The following is a 23,673-nucleotide window of genomic DNA, read 5'->3' on the forward strand; positions in this document are numbered from 1 at the left end:
TGCAGGTCCGAGGACCGAGCCCTGGGGGACCCCACTGCCCACATCCCTCCAGGTTGAAAATGACCTGTCCACCACCACTCTCTGGGTGCGGTCCTCCAGCCAGTTAGCGACCCATTTGACTGTGTAGGTGTCGATACCACAGTCCCCTAGTTTTTTAATGAGAACGGGGTGAGAGATAGTGTTGAAGACCTTCCTGAAGTCCAGAAAGACTACATCCACTGCTACCCTACGTCTAGGGATTTTGTGACCTGGTCGTAGAAGGCCACCAGGTTGGTCTGACAGGACCTGCCTCTAATGAACCCATGTTGGTTGCCCCTAAGCATAACCTCCCCTGCGGTCCCTCGTGGACATGCGCCAGGATAACTCTCTCAAAAAGCTTTCCCAGGACTGAGGGAAGACTAACTGGCCTATAGTTTCCTGGGTCCTTCTTCCTTCCTTTTTTGAAAATGGGAACCACATTGGCCCTTTTCCACTCCTCTGGCACCTCACCAGAGCACCACGAGTGCTCGTAGAGCCATGCCAGGGGTCCCGCAATGACCTCTGCTAATTCCCTCAGCACTCTGGGGTGGGTCGTCAGGACCAGCTGATTTAAATACATCCAGTCCCTCCAGAAGTTCCCTGACTAGATCCTCACTGACCCTGGGCCTGGGTGCACCTCCACCGGGACCTGCGGGGGTCCCGGTGGATGGGCTGATTTGGTCCCTGTTGAGGAAAATGGAGGCAAGATGCTAATGCCGGAAAGGCCTGGCAGGGACTGAGGGAATATAGTGGTTGGGAATGAGCCCAGCAGGATGTTGCATTGGGAAGGACCAGCTGCAGGAGACTACATGCCAGCAGACCCTGGAGCATCTTGTTTCTGAGCAGCACTATACCCCGTCAGCAAGACTCTCTCCTCACAAGGACCTGCCCACTGATAACAGAAGATGTGGCAGGGGAGTCAAGGATAGAAATTGGGAGCGAGACAGAAGTTTGACTTCTGTGGTGGCCATATGGACTACACCGCACCTGAAAAAGGGGGCTGGGGTGCGTGGTCAAGCACTCAAATGGATGCTCTCTGTGCAAATGAGGAGTGCCTTCAACTGCTACTGAAACACATGAAGCAACATCCATTTTTTTAAGTATCAATATCTTGCAAGGACCGCAGCCAAGAAGCACAGATGTGGTCAATAAAAACCCAAGTTCCAGCCTGGAAGCAGACAACAGACAGAACTTTTTCCCTCCCATCAGCAACCTGCGTAATTCTTAAAGGGAGAAAAATGAATAAGGACAACACAATATGGTCCACTATTACAGTAAGGGATAATGTACAAGGATTCATGCAATATTTTTACGTGGACTCTCTACTCCTTTGCTGCATAATAGGAAATAAACATTTGCTTAAAATGTGCAGAGACAAAGGAGGGGAAAAAATCTCAGTTTATGCACTAGCAGGTAGCAGGAAGAGCAGTGGAGGCCACGCACACAGCCTTCCAGGATAAGAAGGGCTGACAAGAGTCTGCTTACTGTGATAGTGGACAGTATCATATTATCCTCATTCATTTTTTTTCCTTTAAGAATTATGCAGATTGCTGAAGCGGGAAAAAAGTTGTCTGTTGTCTGCTTCCAGACTGGAACCTGGGTTTTTACTGACCACATTGACAGTATGAACTGAAAGAAAGCTCACCTTTACAGCCTCCTTCATTTGTATAGTCCGTTATCCCAGTCAAAGTGAATGTAAAAGGCAGCAGGCTGTTCTCATCTGACAACCCTAGGTTTTGGAGGGGGCAGCATCATTTACCCATTTGCAGCAGAGGAGGAAATGTCATACAGTGAGCCCCAGTGGTCACCCACCAAAGCAGGGGCAGAGTCAGGAGTGCAACCCAGCCCTCTGCTGTCTAATGCTCCAGCCACTGAGGCCCCTGCCACCTATTACATACATTCTGCAACCAATGGGTGAACCCCGCAATAAATTTAGACTGGTCACCCATGCAAAGTAACGACCATGCCGGAAAAACATCCATCCAACTGTGAAGAGAGCCACCCAGCTACGAAGCAAGGGCTTGAAAATGCGCGACAACTTCGTAGCTGGTTTCTATCCGGCATTCATTTGAATGTGTGGCAGGGCCCCAAATGACACTGCCGCTCCAGGGCACTTGGGGCACAAGCCATGGCATCGTCCCTGAGCTGCCCTGGGGGTGAAAGTCCCAGAAGCCCAGAATGACAGACTCCCAGTGGGGGGGGGCAGGCAGCCCCCAACACCTGGCACTAGAGGAAGGGGAAAAAGACAGGGGCGGGGGAGGAACTCTTAGATCCTCACACACACACACACACACACACACACACACACACACACACATCCAAGACTGCAGCCTGCCCCTTCTCCTTTGCATGCACACACATCCAAGATCAGAGCTTGTTCCTTTGCACACACCCCCAAGATCACAGTCTTCCCCTTCCCCCCTTGCACACACACACACACACACACACACACACACGCAAGAAGAAGAAATGCTGTACATCAGAGAAGCTCACACTGTTTGCCAGAGGTCTTAAGAGGATCTTCTATTTCATTCGGTAGTAATGCCCTTTTTGTTGACAAAAGTAAATTGAGGCCCTGCGGGAGCACGTGGGCGCGGGCCGGCCGTGGGGCTCTTACCGGGTCCGGCCGCCGGCGCGCCGCGCGCCACTGATCCGAGCCCGGCCCAGCCCCGGCACAGGCCCTCCCTTGGCTTAAAGACGCAGCCCCCCGCTCAAGTGCGTCTCAATCAGGGGCTCCGGAGTGCGGCCAAGGTCATAGCACGACAGGAAAGTAGGGCTGGGAGGGACCTCATGAGACCATCCAGTCCAGCCCCCTGCTCAAGGCAGGATCATCCCTGGCTAGGCTATAAGCCATAAGAGACCCCCTAGGGAACTAGTGTGCTGACCATTTGAACAGAGAAGACTGACCATACCCCACTCCCACCTCGGCAGACACTACAGTCCAGGGTCAGCAGACGGGACAAAACAGGCTGATGGAAGAAGACGGCAGAGTTGGGAAAGAGGTGGCAACTATTAAATAAAGATGGGCAGAAAAGGAGATCTTGAAACTCTAGGCAAATACCCAACCAAGTACACACATACTCCAGGCTAGGAAGGGACAAGAGGGTTTTAAACAAAAAACATTTTGGGGGGAATTGGCCTCTGATCCGCTGGCCACCTTCTCCCTGTTGTGCCAGGGGGAGGAGGATGAGGGGCTGTGGAGCTGCTAGCTGCTCTTGGGAGGGAAGGGGCTCAAAGGAACTCCTCTTGTGTGGTTTGAATGGCAAAGGCATTCACACACACAGGTAGGGGTAGCTGCGTGTACATAGATAGGTGATTCTCAGCCAGGGTGGTGGTAGTGCCTGGGGTGCCTTGAGAGCCTTTTAGGGGTGCTCCGGGGTACCACTGCAAGGTATGCAAGCATGCCCCAAGACATAAACCTGGAGATTTCAGGCAGGAATCTAGCAGCAAAAACTGTGATCCATTGTGTTGGTTCCAGGTTCTTTGCAACAGAAGGATTGCTGTTATTTTTCTGTGAAAAATGAGCGAAAACCAAGAACTGGCCTTTACCAAGAGTCTAAGGAGAGATGCCCTGAGTCTAAAAAGGTTGAGAACTACTGATATATGGGTTGCTGCACATACACAGAGGAAATTCTTACAGAATTCTAGGACTGGAAGGGACCTCAAAGGCTATCTAGTCCAAACCCCTGTGCAGATGTAGGATGTGCTGTCCATAAACCATCCCACACATATCCCATGGAGCCACTACCTGAAAAGTTCCTGGAAATTATATTCCTGAGATGTGATCCCCATCTCCTTTGCTGCTCATAATAATACATCAGTTACATTCATAAAGGCATTTTGATGTACCTCTGTTGGTAACACTGATTATTATTGTTGCTCTGTTGGCCTAAATGGTTAGTCAAAATGTGGGGTCTATTCAGGCTACTTTTGGTAAAAGGACATATTTTTCTTCTTCTTCGGCAATCCCTTACAGTCGAAGATGACTGTCTTCCATGACTGTCTTACTGTGTGTCCGAAGATGGCTGATGAGACCCATCCTGGATCAACGGACTTTATTGCAGCTCAGACGTGTGTTTCTGTGTGGGGTGGTTGGTGCTAGATTTTTTATTTGGTCCACAATACGCTGTTTCTGCTGCTCCCACTTCTCCATCTCCTGTTGTCGTTGTGAGGTTTCAAAGTACTGAGATCCCTGCAGCAGACTCTTCCTCTCCTTGGGGCGGTCCTGGGCGATAGTCTCCCATGAGTTGACACTGATGTTGCATTTTTTTAAGTTGGCTTTGAGGACCTTCCCTGAAGCACTTTCTCTGCGCTTCTCTTGAGTGTATACATTGGCTGAGCTGGGATATACCAATCAGAAATGGCTTTGGTGTAATCGTGTTTAGAGACAATGGATATGCACAAAGTAGAACACAGTAGCAGCAAAACACAGCTGGTGGTTTGTGTGTTCAGAAATTCAAGCATGTTCAAGCATGTGCCCAAAAGAAGCTGTGTCCCTGGTTCCTCATAAGGCTGTGTACACAACAGCTTCTCTCGCAATCAGTTGGTTTCCTCTTGGCTCTTGCTCTCTCTCTCCTATGGGCACAGTCAAACTCCTAATCTTCTAACCCCTCTGTTTATAATCAATCCCAGGAGCATCCCTAAAACCACCTAAGTTTACTCAGGCTCTGCCCAGGGGCCTTGTGCCTTTGGTGATGGTCTCCTATTATTTCCTGTTATCATAACATAAATGTATATAACTGTTATTTCCACTTAGCTTGAATGAAGGGTGGCTGGCCTACCAATCAGATTTAGCCAGCTCTGTGACTGATAGCAACCATTAATATCATCTCCTATTATTTACTGCCAAAAAAGGCCCAGCCAGGATCAAAGCTCTGTGGCATTAATAAATGCTGTAATAAATATGTCGTCAAGCATGGTCCGTGCTCTGATGTAATTTAATTCTCTCTTCTAATCAATAAGCCACATGAACGTACTTGTACAGGATGTATAGACTTCAGAGTGGTCTGAATAATCCTATATAACGTGTTGTGACATTGATGTGGTGCAATAGTAGGTAGGGTGAATGTTAGCATCCATCTCTGAGTAGGGATGGAATAACGAGCGCAACAGGAGCAACTAGAACCCAGCCATTTGCTGGATGGTAATAAATATGTGGATGATTTCTGGTGAGTTGGATTGATCGTTCAAGGAAAATGTGTGGTGCTGGGCTGATAAAGACAATGTATTCACATGGGTGGCAGCATTCTGACAGTGTTGAGTAAGGCTGCCTGGCAGAAGCTAAATCACAGTGACTATGGAGAGCTGCAATGTTTTGAACTCTGTGGCTGTGATAAATCATGTGTTTGGTTTCTGTGATAGGAGGCTTGGGTCTCCATCCAGCAGCAAGGGCTCTGCAGACAGAACATCTCTTGGCTTAAGTGGGGTTACGTAGGAATGTAGCTTCCTTCAAGATTTTAGTGTCTAGTTGTTGTTTGGTTTTTTTGAAAGACAGACAGCATCCCTGTAGGCTGTTATTTAGGCTGACTACATGGCTTACATCCCTGAGTGCATCTGCTTTTGAAAGTGGACTTGGAAAAATGCAGTCTGCTGGACATAACATTCAACTTCTGGTATTTATTTAGTTGTAAACAACTCATCTATTGGTCCACTAGCAAATCCTCAGTATACAATGGTAAAAAAATTGCTTCTCTATATCTTAATAATACAAGGCCTGATACTGCAGTCATTGAATTTAGTATCACTAGAATTCCTTTCTATATAAATAAATCAATAAGGCTCCTGGTGGCACAGCTACAGTTAAAGACCATGCTGAGAAGTCAAAAGAGCTGAATTTAAGTTTGTCCTTTTCTAGTTACTATGTAGCCTTGAATGAGAAAACAGACTCACATTTTCACCACTTCGTGGGGGATCTTAATACCCCTCCTTCTATTCTCTCACTTGCTATCTTGATGATTCAAGATGCTTGCTGCTAAAAAAAAGCCCCACAAAACTTGTTCTATTCCAAAAAATGCATATATAAAATTATTACAATCTTCCCAGTGAGACCTTATTAATTCACTGGTCAAAATAATTGTTGCTCTTAGCTTGCAGAGCTAACTCAGTTCAGATAGTGGTGGCTAGAGACTATCCTAGCTTGCATCAGTTGCAGAATTGAGAATTAAATTCCAATAGCAGGGACAAATCACACAAATAGCACGGACGTAATGGTGAGAGCTGACAATAGGATTTTATTGCTGACAATTTATAATCCAGGAAGAAACTCTGATTGCAGCCTGGATTTGTAGGGCTAGCATTTAGAAAAAAATACTTGACTGTATTTTAAATGTGTGAGATATGGGCAAGTTATAGCTAGTTAAAAACAAAATTCCAAGAAAATTATTGAGAAAACAAATGTTTTCTTTTCTTTTCTGTTTCCATTTTTCTATTAAGAATTTTAAAGCTGAAGTCTCTGTGGGGGGAGTGGGTGGTATCTCATTTCAGTAGGCTTAAAAGAAACTATTTCCAATAAAAAAGTAATTGCTATTTTTAAAACCTATTTTAAGACTCCCAAATCCTATTCAGAGAAAATAGTTCTAACTTCTTCAAAACAGTCTCTGCTCAATATTTGGTTTTGAACAGTTTTAATCACAAGAACAGTCATGCAATCTATTGTTTTTTTAAATCAACTACTCTTCAAGCTTATGACTTAAATGGGGGGAAAATGTGACATTGATCAGTACGTCTCTGTTCCTCTGCGTGAAGACTAGGCTTGAGCATTTCAGTACAAGGTATTGGAGTCCAGATATCAAATGCATTGTCCCTGCGACTCTCATTTGGGTCATGACCTGAGGTTGAGAACCACTGCTCTAGGTGGAAAGGAATCAGAAAGCTAGAGATAGTCTAATGTACAGGCCAATTCCACCCCCCTCCCCTTTTTAATTATTTATTAACACAAACACATAACCAGAACAAAACACAGATGTAAAGAACAAGGTAAGAAGCACACATTTTGGGGTACAAGCTGTGTGACTGCCTACTTAAACCAGTGAGGCTCAAGCCGGGTGCTGCAATGCCTTGAGATCCTTTCAAGGGAGATGCAAGGTGCTACACCATGTGAGCACTCAGGCGTGCAAACGTGAGTCACAAGATAAGCCCCCAAATAGGAATCCTGTAGCATTCACTCCATTCTGCCCTGCTGTGGGTTTTCCAAGCTCACTGCAGCAGAATGGCACCGTTATTTTTCTGCAGCCAAAAACCGAGTGAAAGCTGAAAGCTGGTGTTTTCCGAGGGGCACCTGGAGTCTTTCGAGGGGCACTTCAAGTCTGAAAAGGTTAAGCAGCACTGGCCTAAACACTGCAGCGACTTCCCTCCAGGTCCCTGTCCCTCAGGTCGTGCTGAGGAGGGGGACCAGAGCGCTGTTTCCATTTCTGAACAGATATGACATTTCCCTATAACCCAATAACCTTTTGTTTATTAAATTGGAAGGAAACCCCCCACCGTAAGGAATTTCTCCTACAAATGTGGCACCTGCCTCTTGCAGGAAAGCACCTGTGCGGGTTTCACAGATCCTCCCAACCAGGGGCTGGCTGGTGTCTGCAGAGAGGCAGCAGAGGGTGTGCACCCACATACAAACAGGCACATAAGACACCTAGATAACTACTTCATACCCCAGCAGCCCGCTCACTAAAGGGCGAGGCATCTAGCATCACGCATGCGCGCTGTAACTTCTCCCCCATGGAAAAGGCATCATAGCCTCACCTCTAGTGTCATGGCCGCTAGAGCATCTCGTCCTCTCATTGGCTGCCTGGCTTTCGCCGCTTTGCCCAATGGCGGCGTGGCTTGTTGAGGCGTGACGGGAAGAATTCTCCCTGCTCGCCCCTCCCTTTCCCTTTTCACCGCCGGTCTGGTGTGGGGAGCACACGCTGCTGGGCCCAGCTCCCGTCCGAACTCCCCTCCCCGCCCTCGGTCAAGTGAGTGTGCGAGCCCGCTCCCCCCCATATCCTATAGTGGGCGCGGCCAGAACCCCCTCTCGCTAGTGCCGTCAGTGGGGAGCGAGGCCTGGGCGAGCGGCCCTGGGAGGGGGCTGTAGTGGGGAGGAGAGGGGCAGGAGGGGCGTGGGGGTATCACTACGCTCCCCCTTACACCACCACCAAGAACGGCTGCTTCTCCCCCGCTGCAGGGGACTGGATGAGGGGTGCAGCCTGACCCAGCAGAGCCTGTTAGCATAGCGCTTTAATGCCCAGTAGCCTATTGTACTGTGCATTAAAGCGTCACATAAAAATGTGCAATTGCACTAACGCATAGTACAATAGGCTATCGTGCATTAAGCATCACTTAAAAACTGCATGTTTGTTACTGTGCATTAAGGCAGCTTAATGCGCACTTGTTTGGTACCTCACATCAGAGGTACTAAATTTAATGTCCATTAGGAAAAGCACTTCAACACACGTGTAGATGCTCCCAGTCTTTTCTTCTCCAGACTAAATATGCCCAGTTCCCTCAGCCTCTCCTCATAAGTCATGCCCAGCTCCCTAATCTCCCTCTTGCCGTAACGTGCCTGCTTGCCAGCTCGTGTGAGGCTGTGACATTTGTGTCCTAGGCCGTCGGAAAATGGGAACCTGAGGCAGGTGGCCTGGTTTATCGATGCATTTGCCAGGGGCTGGATGTCCTGCTGTACCTGCTTTCTTCTTGGGAAGTTTTTATGTTCCTAAGTACGTAGAAATCACAGAGGTACTAAGGAGAAGTGATTTAGACCTGACTCCCGTCCCCTCCTGAAATCACATGCACACCACAATCAGCCTTCCCTTCACTTGTGTTTTGCTTCCTATGGAGACCCTGCTTTTGATCATAGTAAAGACCAGGCCTGAGAGAGTGGGAGACAAGCGTCCTGTGCCTTCAGACACTAGAGTTGTTATCTTAATGGTTCTCGTGCTGTTACAGGATGCGTTACGTTGCGGCTTACCTGCTGGCCATCCTTGGGGGCAACGAGTCCCCCACGTCAAAGGACTTGAAGAAGATCCTGGACAGCGTAGGCATCGAGACTGATGATGAACGTGTGAACAAGGTGATGATTCTTGCTGCTGATCATGTGTTGTCTAAATTAGTTTCTGAATTTAAAACCATTTTAGAGCTTCTGGGCTTTTCTTTTGCTTTAAGGGAGTACCTACAAATATTTGTTCCTTTCCAAATGCCAGTGTGCAGCGACACTCTCTCAAATGCCCCGTACACTTTGCTGCTTTAGCTCTCTGGCTTTCTTTAGTCCAGACTGAGCAACTTTGCCAAACTGAGCTTTTAGAAACTACTTGCTTCTAATAGATCTAGCTGTCAGTTAGCAGAAGCTATGTAATGTCTGGTTTGCAATGGCAAAACAAATTCTGCTCCAATTAGAGTTCAGGTGGCAGTGTCCTAGCGGAGGTTGCACCTTTGTGGAAAAAATAACAGAATAATATCTTCATCTATGTAGAGTTATGCATACACATGACATTATCTATGCCCCAGAGAAGGCCTCGTTTCTTCTGCAAGGAACATAAACATTTGCACATGATAAAGACAAGATGGTGCATGGATAATGTTAGTGTAGAGAGTACTGTCGGAAAGCTGTGTTGAAGAAACAGGCTTTGAAAGAAAACTGAGAAGAGGGAAACTACCACACCAAGAATATTTCTTGCAGTATAGTACAGCTTTTATTTCTGGTGGGCTGGAAATAAATATTTTCCAGATCACTTTATTTTTCTAATTAGACCATGGTTTTATTGTAGATATATTGTGACAAATTATAATAGTGAATCTATACAAGGTGTTGTCTATCACAGGAGAAATTGTTGTGTTTTTAGCTGGACAGCTTTAGCTTCCAGAAGCGTAGTAAAACTATCGGGAATTTTGCTTGGACTATTCAAGGCGCTACTGCTGCGTTCTGAAGTGTGCCTCTGATTCTAGTATATATCAACATGGGGTGTTTCAGATCTGGCTTTTCTACTCATCACCATCACCTTTATAAACTCATTGCTCCTCTATTTCCTCTAAAGTGTCATTGGAATTTGTTCTGCTTGTCTTTCCTTATCTGTGTGTGTGAGCACTGACCTGATCTTATGCCAGTAAATCTCTAGAGGACTCTTCAAAAACACCTTTCAGAGAAAGTAAACAAAAAGAAGCCATTCTAGCGCTACCTGCTTTATATAAGCAGATTACTGGTTGACAAAACTGTTTAAATACTCCCCTTCCTCCCCTCCCCTGAACTGTGTGCCACTTTGACATTATAGTTCCTTTGCTTAGAATCTGACTTCCACTGTTTACATTAGTTTTAGTGACTCCTCAGAACACTGTTTTGCCATCTAATATCAGAAACATACCAGGAAGGACCACAGTGCCCTTGACCTTTAGTGCTTGCTTCTAAGATAGTAATACCTTTTGTTTTCTTACTTAATCTTTCTCCAGCTGAGATTTCATTTTTACTAGTAAAAAGGAATTAAAATCATCTGTTCCAGGGAAAAGCTGAAGGAATCAGCTGGGCTTTAACATACAACTTTAACACACAGAAAGGTGGGGTATATTGGGGTGCTGGTTTAGGGTCTGGTCCTGCAGAGCCCCATAATGGAGGGAAGGGGGTTTACAGCCTCCATCTTTTAAATGTGAGGGTTTTCTTATCTGACAGGGGAAGCCTGATGCATTTGTAATTGCTGTCAGGTTTTCAGATTCACTGTGAACTTAGCATAATAGGTATGAGCAGAGGCCTATGGAAAAGTGTAGGATTGTGGCGTGTCAGATGTGTTGTTTCTAACATTGTACTCTTTGGGTCACCATATCCTGCTGCTCCTGCTGAGAGAGAAGTTATTCTGGAATCTTTTGGGAACAGCTGGATAGGTGGTACCACACAGCAGCCTGGCTGAATAATGCCCAAAACACTTTATTTCCCACAGGTTATCAGTGAGCTGAATGGAAAAAACATAGAAGATGTCATTGCTCAGGGTAAGAGAAATCTTGCTGCATTTGAACCTAGTGACTGTCTTTGCTTGTTCAGTTAATGTAAAGACTTGCTAGAGCAGAGAATTGCAGCCAACATTGTTTTCATTAAATCTGCCCTACTTTAGGGGCTGTCAGCAGAGATCTGAGATAGGGCAGTTGTGTGAATAAAGTGATAGGTCCATTCTAATTCCCATTAGGTCAGAGCCAGTACCTGCTGGGTTTCGCTTGTGGACCAGATTAACTGGGAGACTCTTTAAATATGAGTTTACTGCTTGTGTGCTCATAATAAGAGTTTTCTGGACATGCTGTATGGAGAGAGTTAGCAAGATTTTTAGCATTCTGAGCTTACACCATTTTTGCTTTACCCAACTGCATTCATATTTTTGAATGGGAAAGGTAACCGAGTGTGCATTTAAGTGGATGTAACAGTGCTCGTCTTCCAGGGAGGGGCACCAAAACACTACTCATGTTCATACAGGAACATGGAACCAGCTTCTACCACATGTTTTTGCCCATGTTCCTCCAGCATCCAACCTTGCAAGGCTTCTGTTTTTGTGTGGTAGACCACAAATAGTAAATCCAATGAAGAAAGGAGTGCAAAGTGTGAAACCAATCTTATTTTTTCAATGCAAAAAAACAGACTATAAGTCTATGAAGCTGCAAAAATATTGAAAGATCCACTTACTGAGCGCATAGCTGACACGCATCCATTTCCTATGTGTTCTGCTGAATGCTTGAAGCAGTTTCTATTCCTTCAATTAGTTAGTTTCTCAGTCCTGCAAATACTTAAGTACGTGAATTAAAACTACATTTGCCTAAGTGTTAGCAGGACCAAGCCAGAATCGTGATTAGTAAGTAGAGTAGTTGGTAGATATTTCTGTGGGTAATGTGCAAAGACGTAAGAGGGCTATTATGCATGTGTTTACAACATACGTTTTATATGATTGTCAGTCGTCTCCTGATGAATTTGAGAAATAAATTATTTCCCAGAACTTTTCTGACATGCTTATAAAACATGTTTGTTTACTTTGCCATTTAGAGGAGGCTCAATACCAAGGATTTGTTTAGAAATTAATTCTTAGAAATGAAATACAAGGAAAACCACTATGTAAGGGAGTCTTGGTATTCACCAGGGAAATAGCAGAGAGCTGGCTAACTTTTCCAAGGGCAGAGGCATTAATCATAAGCAAGTTCACTAATCTCAAAGGTCCCACAGAAATTCTTGCTGTGAGGAGGCTGGTCATTATTAATAGAGTCCTCCTTGCCACAGTTAAAATGCTATTTGGTCTGGTGCTATAAGTGAGATTTAATCCTTAACAAGCACTGCTGCATTTCTGCAAAGATCCAAGGCTTTAGTACATCTTGGACACAAAGTTGGGTTAGTCCATGTTGCATGGTCTGAATACAAAACAGTAGCTTTGCAAACATGGTAGATAATCTATAAATTAGAAAGGACTAAGTAGGAATCACACTGGAAGTGTTCTCTAAGCCCAGCTTATTTTTCTTTATTTGGTAATGATGTGTGTCAGAATTTGAGGGTTTTGTAGATAGTTACAAATTCTGCCAAAATCTTTTGCTAACATGGGGTTGGTCTTCTCCAGCAAGCTGCCTGGCACTTCAATATTGAACTCTGCCCTTTCTGTAGAATGTGCTGCATATCAATGAATGCCCTGCAACCTAGAGTTCCTTGCAAGTCTTAGAAGTGCTTTCTTTTTGTCTTTTAGTCTGGCCCATAATCAGGTACCTCTGCATTTTTGTATTTTTGTAGTTATTCTGCCATGTGTTGTCTGTGTCCCATATTGGCTCGGTAGCTGCTACCTGCACATCATCTTTCTGTCAGAATACTTGTAGGGTTGGGTGTCCAACGAGTGCTGATATAATACTTTTCTGTGTCTATTACAGGTAACAGCAAGCTTGCCAGCATGCCAGCTGGTGGAGCTGTAGCAGTTGCAGCTGGTGCAGGGTCAGCTGCTCCAGCTGGAGGCGCTGCTCCTGCTGCTGGTGAGTATGTGTGCAGTGTACTGAAACAAGATGGGGGAGGTATTAATTTGTCATAGAGGAGCCCCATCTTACACATATTAAAATCTTAATGCTTTAACTCCTGTTCTGTAAACCTGGGACGTTTACTCTTCAGCTGTAACTTGGCATCGTGTCATATGATTGAAATGGATAGTTCCTGTACAGCCAAGCCAGTCAGCTATTCCTCGAAGGCACAGTGACTTTGTATCTGTCATTTTGCCATCCTTAAATACAGTCATTTCCTTTTATTGCTGACTGGGGCAGAGTGTGTGTTTCAGACCCATCAATTTGAAGGACTTCCCAGGATAAAAAAGCACAAAAAATACTGCAGCCCTCAACTGTTAACCCCATCCCTTTAATCAGGGTACTTAGAAAATTCCAAAACAGGATAGAAACACCGTATCAAGTGGTCTTGGGTCTGTGCGCTGTGTGTTAATTTTTTGCCTTTTACTGATACTGAAATCCAGACAGTTCTGGCAGTATATTGGGAGAATGTAAAATAGGAACCTGTTCTTCATACCTTTAATCTGACTCAAACTAATACAATCTAAACATAAAAAATTCAGTTTGTTTATAGTTTAGTACAGTTTAATACCAATTATGACCTTGAGGAAATATCCGTAGCTATATTTTGGCAGTTCAACAGTAGAGATTCGTGTCTTCCAAAGTCTTCAGCACTTCAGAGGAAGTGACCATATACAGAAGGTCTTTCGTTACTTCTTAGTGGCTGGTTTGTTTCTTATCTTGGTTCATAGTAATTGTATCCTTATCGGTTGCATCTTTTCTTAGTTTAAGACACAGAGCCAATTTAGATCTCGGATATATTCATACTTTATTGAAATACAACTGCAATTATGCACATATATGTAAAAGCTACATTTTGTCTTCAGTGCTTAAATTTAGCTTTTAAAAGGAATGACATGAGTGCTGTGCCAGGGGTATGGAGACTGAAAGCAAGAGGGATAGTTTGTGTTAATCTGAAGATGATACTTAGATAGAAAAGCATCTTGTTTTGGGATCTGCATTATCCAAAATGTGTGGTAAAAATTACCAAAGAAAAGTAGATACTGACTGCTTAAATTTATGTTTACAGCTGAGGAGAAGAAAGAAGAGAAGAAGGAAGAATCTGAGGAATCTGACGATGACATGGGATTTGGCCTGTTTGACTAAATTTTTTGCTATTGAAAATTATTAAAAACCATTTCTTTTAAAAGCATTTCAAGTTTTTTGTTAACCAATTTGCTGCCACTGGAGTTTTTCTCATGTGTCTTTTTGAAATAACAGCTGTCTGAGGCTGGCTATGGGCTCTTAACTAGCCGTTGTAGGCTTTGCATTCAAGTGAAACCAATGGGACTTGTCTAAGCTCACTTGGGCATTTTTGAAAATCTGAAGCTGAGGCACCTAAATGCGGGCTTGGGCTGTAGTTTTTGTCTATAGCGACATTGTTTGGGTAGGGCTTATAGGCATCATTTCTACCTAATCATAACTTAAACTTCTCCCCCTCTGAAAGGAGTTCTGACTATGTAAATATTAGTTTAGCCATAAACACTAATTACTTTAGAACCTGCCAAGTCATTACTAAACATGTGGAGAGAATGCCAAAAGTTTTTTGTAAATTCGTATTGCTTCAGAATAATTTTCTGAGCTCTAGAAATAGCATCAATAAAATGTCAGTAGGCTATAATTTGCTTCCAGCTTGTAGTTGGATACGTACAACAAAAAAAATACAGTATGACTCATTTAGATTCCACTCTCCAAGGGCTTTTTAATCAAAGGCTATTGAAGTCACAAGGAAGCTTCCTCCTTTCACAAGTCAAGAGCTTACTAGAAAACTTTTTTTTTCCTGTGGAAAATAGAAGTATCCAGAAGAAAACACTACCCACTGCCCCTCATTTTTTTTCCTTCATATGCCAAGAAATGCATCTGTGACAAGGCCTGAGCAGAGCCTTGGGCTCATGCTCAGGATCACACTAAACTGGCTACAATGATTGATTTCTAGGCTTTTGTGTGGCTGAGGCAGATTACATGGGTGGGGAATGCTTCTTGGCACTCCCATATTTGCTATCAAGACAGCATGGACACATGCCCTACTTTCTCTACTTACCTGCTCTCTCTAATTAGAGCCTGTGATAGAATTAGATTAGTGAGCTTTTTCTGGTGTATCCTTGTGAGGTTCATTTTATTGAGGGTATATGTGTTGATGAGAACAGAAATGGGGTATAAAATATTTGGGACTTCCAGGCCTTAAATGTTGGGTGGGTGTTGCTGTTTACTTGGATGAACCAGCATTCTGCTGGCTGCTTCCTTAAATGATTTGGGCTTTGAGTGCAATTAAGATTTGGCTGTATGCTGTGAGGTGAGAAGTGGTCCTGCAGATCAGGGGTTCTCAACCTTTTTAGACTCGAGACATTTTCCTAGGGGTTCCAGCCTCACTTTTCACTCATTTTTTAACTGGAAAAACAGTCATTTTTGCAAAGAACTCCACAGCAGGTCAGAATGGCTTAAACACTGGATTCCTATTTGAAATCTCTGGATTTATCATGTGAATCATGTTTTTCCACCTAACAGTGCTAACATTGCATGGCACCCTGCGGCACCCTTGTTGGGAATTGCTGCTCTAGAGAAATAGGTCCAAGGCCGTTTAGAGCTGCGTAGGTCAAAGTCACCATAAAATCTTCCTATGGAACTAGTAAACAAAACTAAATTCAGCAATCAACATTTTAGAAGGACACATCCCTTGCCTTCAAAACTTGAAAAGCATGCAAATAGAAGAAGGGGAAAGACTTAATCTATTCCTTTCTGCCTGTGTTCCTGTCTAACAAATTCCATAAGAATCGCTTTGTTTTCCAACAGACAGGCCTGTCCCTAGGGTGCAGCAAATTGGGGCAACCACCCCAGGCCCTGCACTTTGACATCTGAGGGCTGTGGCAGAGGTGCTGCTTAACGTCTGCCCCGCAGAACAGCCTGGCTACTGGGCACCTCAGCTTGTGTGTGTGGGGGGGGGCCCTGCTGCAAGGGTGTCCCCGACCCAGCCTGGCTTGCCCTGCATGGCCCTCACCTCTGCTGCCCTGTGCTGCAGGCAGCCCTCTGGGGCAGGCTGTGCCAGCAGCAGCACCCTCAGCACCAGGGCCAGGGCTGCTACCTTCATCCCGCTCTGCAGCCCATGCTCCCTGGCTCTTAAGAGGCCCCACACCTTCCTAGGGTTGGCCCTGCTAACATACCAGAAAGCATTGCTTAACTTTCTTCAACTTGTAAGGCACTTGTAAGGCATATGAGATCACTGTCTACCAATTATGCTTGGTGTGTTTGATTGTCATGGCATTTGGGAAGTTAACTCTGGCGTGCCATGTTACTACAGTTTTGTGTATCGTTGCTATGCGTGCAAGTTGTATGGCTCGTGTTGTGCTTTTGCTATAGCAACAAAACCCCTGACCAGTGTGGATGCAGTTAACCCAACCCAGTGCTTCTCAACTTGTTGGGCTCAAGGCACCCCTCAGAAAATGCCAGTTCTTAGCATTTACTTTTTTCTCAACTACAGAAAAATACTAGAGCAATTCTGTTGTAAAGAGCTCAAAAAACCCACCACAGGTTGGAATGTTTTTGACACTAGAGCTTCCTTTTTGAAATCTCTGGGCATGTCCAAACAAGTGTGCACATGCGTTTCCCCATGGAAAAATAGCAGTGGCACATAGCTGTGCTGCTTGTCCCTGAGTGCATGTGCACTCTGGTGCACAGCAAATTGCCCTGGGTGTGATGGGGAAAGCTGGGCCAGCACCTGGGCTGGCCCCAGCAGCCTTATCTGGGGGCCAAATATGCAGTGTGGAGAACCTTTTGACATGCACCACATGTGTTTTGTGGCACCTCAAAAACCTTTGAGGCACTGCAAAGCACATGTTCCTGCTCATCTGGACGTGCGCCCCTGGGTTTATCTTGTCAATCATATGTGAGCATGTGGGAGTAGGTTGGGAGTAGCTAAAGCCAGTTAATAGGGTATGTTTTAAATCTTGTTCTTTCCAGAGGCTCAGTTACATATCTCAGTCTGGGTTTCACAGTCCAGAACCCTCTGCTACAGTGCAAGTGCCTAAATTGTGTTTTTTTCCAAAGAGATAACTGGTTTCTTCTCTGCTTTTAAAGCAATAGCTATAGTAGTGCCATCTTTTATAACAGTATGTCAGTGTCACATTGAGCCTTTACCTGGTTGGTTGGAAACCTGGGTGTCTTTGCCTGAGAGGACTCAAACTCTCATCTTCTACCTCCCATGACAATGCCACAGGGTGGGTGGGAGGTATGTGTGGTTTCTCTACTTTGTCTCTTCAGCTAAGGCTGTGCTATTTTTGCAGCAAAAAATCCAAGATGCATTTGTCCAGAAAGAAAGAATGTGGCTCTTTAGCCCATGTGAACAGGACACTTATTTGGGCGAACTGAGTTTTTGAAGCCTAGCATAGGCCATTACACCTGAGTAGGATATAGCCTAGTGGTTTGGTCACGTCTGGTAGGTGTGGACTTTTCTCTGCCCCAGCTGGTTCAAGACTATGCGGGCTGCAGTGCCACCATTACCACTGAATGAATGTGACCTTGACTACTGCGTTCTGAGCTGAGTCCTGTAATGTAGGAGTATGCTAGACAGGCTTGCTGAACCATGCCTCAGGGCACTTAGAAACACGCAGTCTGAGAATCCCAGGCAGACTCAGGAGCAGTGGTCATCTACTGTCTTTCAAGAGTGATCTCAGATGAAAAAGGAAGGATTGCCCAGTGAGTAGGATGCTAGTTTGAGACATGGGTGACCCACAGTCACTCCCTGCTCTGGCACAGACTTCCTGTCTGACTTTTGGGTCTTGGAGTTCCTGTTTTCCATGGGTAAATGACATGATTTCCTCTTCTTCCTCATAACACTGTTCTGAAGGATAAGCACAGTGACAGCTGTGAGAGGTGTTCAGATGTCAGCAGCCATATTTGTACCCAAGATAAACCCTTTCTCACTAACTGTGAGGAATATGAATACTGAGTGCCAGCCATTGGATGAACCCCTCCTAACCTCTCTAGTACCTCTGAAATTGCAAGCTATGAAGGCAGATCGTAGATTTTCCCTCTCCGCAGCAGGTAACTTGGACCAAACCCTGGTAGGTGATGTCCTATTTTCTACATCAGAAGGCACTTATACTGACAGTCAGATTAGGCAATTCAGATTAATTAAACAAATTCTCAGTGGGTACATCTAAATCAAGACATTTACTGCAGAAATGCCTAATTAGTTCCACAGTAAACATCTCGGTGTCTACATGTGCGGCCCTATTAGGCCACAGGAAACTAATTAACTCTGCAGCAGGTTAGTAAATACAAGTACTGTCTTGCTGTGGAAGTTTTTTTTGTGCATAGTAATGCAGGTGTAAGTGCTGACCAAGCTGGCTGGGGCCCAAGGGCACTTCAGCGTGTGGGCTGCCTGCTGGTCAGCTCTGCCCTGAAGCACCTTTGTGCTCCAGCCAGCCCCGGTGCCAGGGTCTGAATTACGGGGGAGCTTGGAGGGGCTGAGTTCCCCCACCTCAAAAGAGACAAAAGCCCCCCAGTAAGATTTGAAATTCATAACCTGGGGGGTTCACTTAGGTGGACTTGTTAATCAATGAACTGATCTAACTCAGTGTCAAGCCCCAACAAGAACCAAAGTATAATGTGTACCCTGCCCGCAGCATATTAAGATGGGTTGGAGCAGCCCCAAGCTGGCAGGCTGACTCCCCTGGGCCCCTGCCAGCCAGAGCTGCTCCAACCCAGTTCAATATGCTGTGGCCCCAGGTGCCCATGTAAATGTGGTGCCTATGAGAAATCAACTCCAGCACAATATGCACCAGAGTCTATTGCTGCGCATTAATATGCATGTGTAGATGTGTCCAGTGTGAATGAAAGAAATAGAGCCAGAGAATTGGAAGAGACTTTGAGAGTTATTTGATCCAAGCCCCTGCATGACTGCAGGACTAAATAAACAAATCCTCACCTGAAACTAAATTCTCAGTGTGAGATCTTAAGATGATTGTGGCAAAGGCAACTTATTCTTCCTTTGCTTCCCTCGTAGGTGAGGCATGAAACTCCAAGCAGTCATATAGGAATAGTTGGGGATGTATCTTGGCACATGCTGGCAGAAGCATTGATAACTTGACCTACAACACTAAAAGAGACAGAATTTAAGTGCATTTTCCCCTCCTTGTGTAGAAAAAGGAGAAATTAGCACAATGGAGAACTGAATGTCCTCAACACAAAATAATAAGCCATGGCTTGATTTCATAAGGTGCTGTCTTTCTGTACTTATTATTTTTGGGATGATTGCCCGTGAGTAGGATTGTGCTAATCTCATCAGTCAGCATGACAGAGCAGTTAAAGTTCACCTGCAAAAAGTCTCTTAAGCAGATGGACCATAACCTAGTGTCTTGCAGGCATGTGAGGCATATTACAGTGTGATGATTTCCAATCTTCATCCAGCTTGGGTGTGTGAAGAAATCATCCACTCGCTCTCTCAGTCCCTGGGCCTGAGACCTCCCATCCCCCCCGTATGGTGCAGAGACCCTTTGTCTCAAGTTCCCGCCCAAGTACCTGCTGAAGCAGTTTGGTGACACTGGTCCCTCTACCTGGTGATGCCGACGACTTTTAAAAGGATTGGTTTGCATCCAATAGTGCTTGCTTCTGGTTGAGACTTAGTGATGTGGTCAGAAAACTGATAAAAAGAATCACTTCCTCTTGGGAGGGGTAGACATTTTTTGGGATGCTGAAACAAGCAAAAGTCCTCCATAGCTCCATCAGTCTCTGGATGAACATATGAGTAATTTACCTGAAATTTAGCTAGTAATTTAGGATTAAGTGAACTAAACGCGTATCAAAAGGGCCAACAAGCCCACTCTGTTTTGCTCAAGCAGGTTTTCTTTCAAGTTTCCATTGTTTTGTATTCCTTCCTCACTTTCACCCTCTTTGACCAATAAAGCTATCTGTTATAGCAAGCCTTGCTATAAAGGCTTATGAGGGTGAGACCTGGCCTTTATAGACCCTTTGCTCTGCTGGCTAAGGTGGGCGCAGCTTTTTACTTTCCTCCCATACAGGAGGCTACTTGTGATTGCTTCAGGCTAAAAGAAGCACCCCAAAATACCACGGTGGGCTAAGCAACCCCAAGGTCTACAGGGTCTGTATACCCCAGGAGGCACAGAGCCCTAACAAAACCAAGGCCCTGGTGGTGGCAGTGTTTACCCCTGGCTTGCAGATGTGCTCCAGAAAGGGGGTTGGCCAGATGTAGGTGCCCCAGAGGAGGCACCTGAAACATGGTTTTTGGTTGGGCAGTGAGGTGGGTGGCTCAGCAGAGGAGCGCCCCCTAGTGGCCCACTGCAGGGTGTATTACAAAAGCAGCTGGTTCAACTGAAGAGGCATGGAAACACCTTTTAGGTTTGATCCAAATTCCATTGAAATCAAGGTAGAAGTGAGCTATAGAGTCAGGCTAGAAGAGTGACCTTTAACACAATAACAAGAAGCAATTTATCTGTCTTCAGGTCGCTTGCTACTGTCTTGTGTTTTCTGTAGATAGTCTATGGCAGAGGTGTCAAACATTTGGTTCATGGGCTGAATTTGGCCATCAGAGTGTCTCTATCTGGGCTACAAGAGAGTACCAGAAGTTGGGCCCTTTGTCCCTGTTGGGCATGGCCATCAGCAATGATGCTAAAACAAGCAGTAAGCTTTTGCCACCGTCACCCCTGCCAGACCTTGTGCTCTTTCCTCTGCTGGAACCTACACTGCCCCACTGCTGTGGGACCCCACACCATTGTCATGGTGGCCATTATGGCAGCCCTCATGCCCCAAGTTGGATCCAGCCTGCAAGGAGTCCCACAGTCCAGATGTGGCCCAAGGCCCCAGGTGAGTTTGACTTCCCTACATTAGAGAAAACATCATGTCCTCTTTGAGAACAGCATGTATACACTAAATACTGTAGAAAGCAGAGTAATGGCACCCTTAAAACTTACTTGCTCAGAAAGGTACAAACTTTGGTATGCTACAACCTCCTTTCTGCACAAGTTACTCTTAAAGTTAAAATCCTTTTGTGTCTTCTGCCCAACTTCAAACTAACACAGCTAACTACCTCTAACAGCTATGATGGTAGAATTTCCAGCCTATCCACAAGGTGGTGACCTGCCTTAAATAATCAGCAAGTCCTTTGCTGTTCAGGGATGGAGGGATGTACTAGGGGACATTAAATGAAACAATTAGGAAGCGGATGTAAAACCAACAGAAGGAAGTTCTTTATCACACAGCGGGCACATCTACACATGCTATTAACATGCAACAATAAACTCTGGTGCATATAGTGCCAGAATTTCTTGCTCCTGGGCATACTGTTTGAACATGTGCCCAGGACCACAGCCTGTTAAGCTGGGTCAGAGCAGCCATGGTTGGCAGAGGCCCTGGGGGATCAGCCTACCAGCCTGAGGTTGCTTTGACCCAGCTCAACATGCTGCAGAGGGGCTGGTTGGGGCACGAGGATACTCCAATGCAGGGCTAGCCAGCAGGCAGCCCCTGCATTGAAGCACCCTTATGCCACAGCCAGCCACATCAGCATCTACACGTACACTGCTGCAGAGTAAAAAACTCTGCAGCAGGATAGTAATTGTATTTACAAGCACCACCCTGCTGCTGATTTTATTATTTTTCTGTGGTCTAATAAGGCCACACATATAGATATGAGACATTTACTACAGAGCTAATTAGTCTACATGTCTCATGAAGATGGACTTAGTATGCATCTGACTTGGGGAACTGTTTTCCACAAGATGTGGAGGCTGGTTGTTTAACTCACCTAAGGGATTGGACAAATTTATTGGAGGGAAGGTCCATCACTAGGTATTGAACATGGCAGCAACTTCTGAATCAGAATTCCCCAAACCTCTGAATGCTGGAAGTGGTGGTGAGAGAAGAGCAAATGGTGGAAAATTCACTCTTCCCCCTCTGTACTCACACTCTGCCACTGTGTAAGACCAGATATTGGGCAAGATGCTTCAATGGTCTGACCTAGTCAATGCAGTTCATGTGAAGCCAAACTGTTACCTCACCCCTGCAGGTACTTTTCTGGTTTGTTTTGTTTTTTTCTTGCTAGAAACTCCTCCTTTTCAGCTGCTACAATAACTTTCAATGGGAAGGCCACAAAATCAGTGGTGTGTTGCAAATATTGTATTCTTCCAGAGAATCACAGGATGGTAAGCCTGGGAGAAGCCCTTAAGAGGTCATTTAGTGCTAGTCCACTGCCTTGTTCTGAGGCAGGATGACATCTACCTAGACCATCTCTGGTAGAGCTTTGTCCAACATGTTCTTAAAAACCTTCACTGGAGGAAATTTCATGGCATTCTTGGGAAAGAAAATGAAACCAAACCTTTTGCCTGGAGGTTATGTTAGGACCTGATTATAATTATGATAAAGCAGTTTGCATGAGAGATATGACTTACTAACAGGGCTGCCTGGGACATAGGCAGGCTTTTGTCTCTGGGATGTTGATTGTACTCCCTGCACGTTGAGCAGGGAACAGTGAGTCACTACTTGGGGCAGGGAGGGTGTCCTGTGCCATCTCTTCTACTTGGAAAACAACAAGTACATCTGGGTACTATTGGAAATAGTGATAAAGCGGTGGCTCCCTGGTGGCCTCTAAAAATTCTGCTGGTGACCTTAGTGTAGTTTCTAAGGCCCTAATTTTGCAAGCTGCTCTTTATGGGTGGAGCCTTTGGAAGTTGGGGCGGGCATTCATATGAAGAAGACCTACTGCAGCTGACACTTTTATTAGCACTCCCTGAAGAAAAAACAAGGATTAGGTGAACATGGAGAGTCAATGGCTTTCTTGCCCTTAGAGACACCTCTCCAAATTGGGTCGGAAGCATGTCAACAGGGAATTTTTTCTGATGTATGCTGGCTATACATATTCCAGGGCCAATAATCCGCCATTCCTTAACTGCACCAAATTTAGAATGACTTTTTTAAGGAAAAGAAATACCCACAAATTGATAGCTGTAGAAACAAATATCCCAATACTACTAAAACAAAACTTCATACACCAAAGACTCTGCACAGACTTACACTCCAAAGACTGCATAGGCCTAGGGAAGTGAAGCTAAACTCTGTTTAAAGAATAGAATCCAGTCACAAAGAACAAGGGCGATTTTGGAAGTATTTAAACCCTTCCAAGGACCAAATGAGTTAAGGGTTTGATCACACTCCACAAAGTCAAGGGGAATCTTGAATGAGAGTTGGGTTAGTTTCTAGACCGCTGAAGAAAAACTGTTGTAGTAATTTCTAACATTTAAGAGCTGGAAGCAACCAACCTACTGCCTGTTTTCTTTATGTGCAATAAGGTAAAGCACCTTAATAAAATGCAACCTATGTAGCAAAAAAGCATCTAAAGAAAATGCTGGAGGAAAAACCTTCTCATTGTACGCTCCATGTCCCATGGGCATGAATTAAGCAACTTTTGATGAACACAGAAGCAAGCCAGTAGTGTACATCCTGCTGACATGATGCATTTGATGATTATACATGTTTCTCTGCCCCCTGCCATCTTGCAGGAAAAAAAAATACCAGTAACAAAACCACTGGCTTTGGGGATCACCACTTGGCAAACAAAATAATGACTGTTTATCTCCCAACATTTTCTTATCATCCAACTGATCCAGGAAGTGTTCTGCAAGA

At 45.0% G+C, this 23,673-nt stretch overlaps 2 protein-coding genes and 1 non-coding gene across 4 annotated transcripts in view; 2 read left to right on the forward strand and 1 right to left on the reverse strand.

The window, feature by feature from the left end:
• Positions 1-2,082, reverse strand: part of PIDD1 (p53-induced death domain protein 1) — a 23,125-nt gene extending 21,043 nt beyond the window's left edge. The window contains exons 1-2 of the mRNA XM_014522239.2: positions 1,986-2,082; positions 1,664-1,747 (exon numbers count right to left, since the gene is read on the reverse strand). Of these exons, the coding sequence (XP_014377725.2) occupies positions 1,664-1,747; positions 1,986-2,082 (181 nt within the window). The remainder of the gene's footprint in view (positions 1-1,663; positions 1,748-1,985) is intronic.
• Positions 2,083-7,817: 5,735 nt separating this feature from the next.
• Positions 7,818-14,194, forward strand: RPLP2 (ribosomal protein lateral stalk subunit P2). 2 transcript variants are annotated; one of them, XM_006028603.3, is made up of 5 exons: positions 7,818-7,970; positions 8,941-9,064; positions 10,917-10,965; positions 12,865-12,963; positions 14,075-14,194. In XM_006028603.3, exons 2-5 carry the CDS (start codon positions 8,942-8,944, stop codon positions 14,149-14,151), a joined length of 348 nt encoding a protein of 115 aa, XP_006028665.1. In that variant the 5' UTR covers positions 7,818-7,970; position 8,941; the 3' UTR covers positions 14,152-14,194. The 2 variants fall into 2 exon arrangements, with proteins under 2 accessions (XP_006028665.1, XP_025065821.1); XM_025210036.1 differs by lacking the exon at positions 7,818-7,970 and adding an exon at positions 8,603-8,711.
• LOC112551088 lies at positions 11,137-11,268 on the forward strand. Its single transcript, XR_003095231.1, has one exon. It is a non-coding gene; the product is annotated as a small nucleolar RNA SNORA52 (small nucleolar RNA).
• Positions 14,195-23,673: the final 9,479 nt, after the last annotated feature.

The sequence above is a fragment of the Alligator sinensis genome, unplaced genomic scaffold (assembly GCF_000455745.1).
Source record: "Alligator sinensis unplaced genomic scaffold, ASM45574v1 scaffold950_1, whole genome shotgun sequence".
Classification (NCBI taxonomy): Eukaryota; Metazoa; Chordata; order Crocodylia; family Alligatoridae; genus Alligator; species Alligator sinensis.

Bases quoted from the DNA above. Each gene is read 5' to 3' on its own strand.
- RPLP2 (XM_025210036.1), top strand. From the start codon at position 8,644: ATGCATTTGCCAGGGGCTGGATGTCCTGCTGTACCTGCTTTCTTCTTG. The intron at 9,065-10,916 runs GTGATGATTCTT...TATTTCCCACAG, and splicing joins ATGATGAACGTGTGAACAAG to GTTATCAGTGAGCTGAATGG. The intron at 12,964-14,074 runs GTGAGTATGTGT...TTATGTTTACAG, and splicing joins AGGCGCTGCTCCTGCTGCTG to CTGAGGAGAAGAAAGAAGAG.